Source organism: Gavialis gangeticus, unplaced genomic scaffold (assembly GCF_001723915.1).
Source record: "Gavialis gangeticus isolate Ggan-Ray unplaced genomic scaffold, GavGan_comp1, whole genome shotgun sequence".
NCBI classification, from domain to species: Eukaryota; Metazoa; Chordata; order Crocodylia; family Gavialidae; genus Gavialis; species Gavialis gangeticus.
This window is the reverse complement of record NW_017729014.1, coordinates 5,355,213-5,358,241: the sequence shown is the minus strand read 5'-3', so window position 1 is coordinate 5,358,241 and position 3,029 is coordinate 5,355,213. Positions and strand designations below refer to the sequence as shown.

Genomic DNA, 3,029 nt, shown 5'->3' with positions numbered 1-3,029 from the left:
CTCAGCATGGGGGAACGGGGGGCGGGGGGCGGAGGCGCCTCAGGGCCGGCTGCGGGCCTGGCCTGCACCGCGGTCCCGCCCCCGCCGCCCCGTGTTCCCGGAAGCGGAAACCAACCCGACTCGGCCGCGCCCCTGTGACCAGGCTGCCCTGTAGGTCCGTGAGGCCGGAAGCGGAATCCAGCCTACCCCCATGACCCCCACCGCCCTCTAGGTCTGCGACCCCAGAAGTAAAAGTTGCTTGTCCCGCCCGCAACAAAGACAGCGCTGGAGCCGCGTCGTCCAGTCTCGTCCCTTTATTCTTCTGCAGAGCCGGGCTGGGCTGGCGGGGCGGTCACGGGGGTGGTCCCCGCGGGCTCCTCAGGTAGCGGCAGACGCTCTCCTACGGACAGACGAGGGGGAGGCTGTGAGCCCGGCGCGACCTAGCAGCCCTCCCGTGGGTGCCGGGGCCGACGGAGATCCTATGGGAAGGCCCCACACCCCGGCCCTGGCTCCTTGGGCTTCAGCACAAGCCGCTACGCATGAGTACGTCAGGATCTGCCTGGTGCTGGGGGCCGGGCCGGGCCGGGGACTGGGCTGGGCTGGGCTCACAGGGACGTAGGGCTGGAAGGGACCAGACGTGCTCCCGTTCCGCTGCATCAGCAGCTATTGAGTGAGGTAGGGGCAAGGCCTCTGCATCAACCTCCCTGGCCTGAAATGCTGGAGGCCGCAAGTTGGGGGCTATGTTTAGTTCTCTCCCTTTCAGCTTGTGCTCCCTGCCCTTGGGTGAGGTAGACCTGTGGTCTGACCCAGTCAGTGGCAGCTTTTATGGTCCAGAACCACTTCGGCCTGTTTCTCCTTCACTTCTGTGGATAGTTGGTGGGGGAGGCTACAACTCCCAAAATACAAACTAATGTAGAGTGGGGTATTATCATCATATAACACAACAATACTGCTATACTACCAATAATATTTTTATCTGGCTGCTTAATCACTGAATCTCTCTGTAGCTCATTACTCCTTCCCCAAGAAGCACAGGGCTTTCCAGTTAAGTCTGTAGTCGCAGGACTGAAGAAAGGGTTGAGCACTTTCCTGTTTGTGCACTTATATAAACATGAGTTCCTCAAGCACCCAACACTATTAGTATGGGCTATTATAGCAGTAGTGCCTGTCAATGGACTAGCTCCCCTCATCCTCAGAGCTTGTAACGGTCAGTGTTAGGGCTGTTATTGAAAGGCAGGAGCGGCAGCAGCTATGAAATGGGCCACCTCCAGTCATTTTCAATGTTTCCAATAGCAGCCCCTTAAAAGCTGCCTCCCTTTCACCATTTCTGGTACAGGTAGAGGGGAATACAATTCATCTATATCATTGAAAGATGCTGTGCATCTAGGATATTTATACAAATAATAGGAATTTGTTCCAATGTAACAGGCAATAACTTGGGACTGGCATTTAAATAAATACGCACATCCAGTATGCACACAGATGGAATAGATTGTACAAGCATAAAATCTTTTAGCAGACAGTTGTGTGTGACTTACTGGAAATCCACAGGTGCCTTCCTCATGTCCATGGCCAGTGCAGTTTTTTCCTTCGTGCTGTGGGGCAGGATTATTGCACCAACGAGAACGGCTCACCACTCCCAGCCCACAAGAGACAAGACAAGGAGTCCAAGGTGTCCATGGGGACCACATTCCATCAACTGAGATGCAGAGACCAGTATTATTACATGGACATGAACAATTTTAGTCATATTTAAATATGAATGTCAAAAATTTAGGGAAGAGAACTTCAAATAAACTTGTGAAAATCTGTTCATGCATATATGGTGTCTGCCAGTTTTTCATCTGGCACTGTCCTTATTATACATGATTTTATTATTCATAGCCACAGAGAGAGACTACTTGACAATGTACAAATACTTAAAAGGATAGGAACCTTGCTCTGAAAAAAACCAACAAAACCCAACAACTTACAGACCAAGTCAGGTGAATATACAGAGCAGCAGTTCAGATACAAGTAGTCATGGCAACTATGAGAATAGAGATCACCACTAGAATACTTCACAAAAAAGGTTTTAATATGGAGACAGATTTGGCATGTAGGAAAATGCACCCTGTTCTGAGCATCTGAGTGTAAAGAAGATGTGTGTCTATTTGAGCAAGGAAGACCAAAAAAGAGACAGCAGTTAGGAGTGCGAAGGAAGTACAGGATGAAATGAGGGTACTTTTGACACTGCTTTTGCAAAAAGCCTCTCCTGGTCTCACCTGCCACTGGTGAAAGCAGCAGATGTTTTGGTGACATGCTACAGGGCCCAGAGTGGAAGCTGTACCTGGGCATCTTTTGTTGCACAAGGTGATTTCCTCCTTTAACCCAGCACAGGGCAAGCCTCCTTGGGAGGGAGTGGGACTGTTGCACATCCGGATTCTTTTCTTAATCCCAGAGCAGGTGTGTGAACATGCTGACCAAGGTGACCATTCTGACCACTGACTGTTTGCTGCTGAAAGGAAACAAAAGTTTTTCTTACTTCCCTGACCTAGATGACAGGGCTTAGGCCTCATGCCTAACATCCTCCTTGATCCTGAATTCAGAAATCCTGAATTCCTTGATTCTGAATGGGTAGTGATGTGTGTTAGAGTGTTCCTGCATGGCGCGTGCCAAGATTTACTAATGGGTTTTCACATCATTGAGGATAATGGGAAACAGTAAGTCAGGACACGGAAGCCAGGACATCAGGATAAAAGCGGCATGTCATACAAAGGATATTCTGGCTGTGGACAAGTAGATGTAGCAGTTACATCAGTATTAAATTATACTGGTATAAGCTGTTTTGATGTCAGTGTTACCTCCGTTTACTCTTCATAGTTTCAAGGTTCGGAAGGGACCTGAGAAGATCATCTAGTCCAACTTCTGCCATGGCAGGAAAGAGTACTGGGGTCAAACGACCCCAGCAAGGTGTTCATCTAACTTCTTCTTAAAAACCCCCAGGGTAGGAGCCTGCACCACTTCTCTTGGAAGTTGGTTCCAGACCCTAGCTGCCCTGACCGTGAAGT

General features: G+C 49.8%; 1 protein-coding gene and 1 long non-coding RNA gene across 6 annotated transcripts in view; one reads left to right on the top strand and one right to left on the bottom strand.

Moving 5' to 3' along the window:
* Positions 1–158: 158 nt before the first annotated feature.
* The window catches only part of LOC109293613 (fibrillin-1-like), a 16,378-nt gene continuing 13,507 nt past the window's right edge, over positions 159–3,029 (bottom strand). For 2 of the 5 annotated variants that reach the window (XM_019511647.1, XM_019511645.1), the window contains 2 exons: positions 2,309–2,476; positions 596–1,678 (listed from right to left, as the gene is read on the bottom strand). In XM_019511647.1, coding sequence (XP_019367192.1) covers positions 1,257–1,678; positions 2,309–2,476 — 590 coding nt within the window. In that variant the 3' untranslated portion in view covers positions 596–1,256. Of the gene's footprint in view, positions 380–595; positions 1,679–2,243; positions 2,477–3,029 lie in introns of those variants that run through there. The other 3 variants (XM_019511648.1, XM_019511646.1, XM_019511649.1) reach the window with 3 other exon arrangements.
* LOC109293615 lies at positions 391–1,798 on the top strand. The gene is made up of 2 exons (XR_002096344.1): positions 391–522; positions 1,531–1,798. It is a non-coding gene; the product is annotated as an uncharacterized LOC109293615 (long non-coding RNA).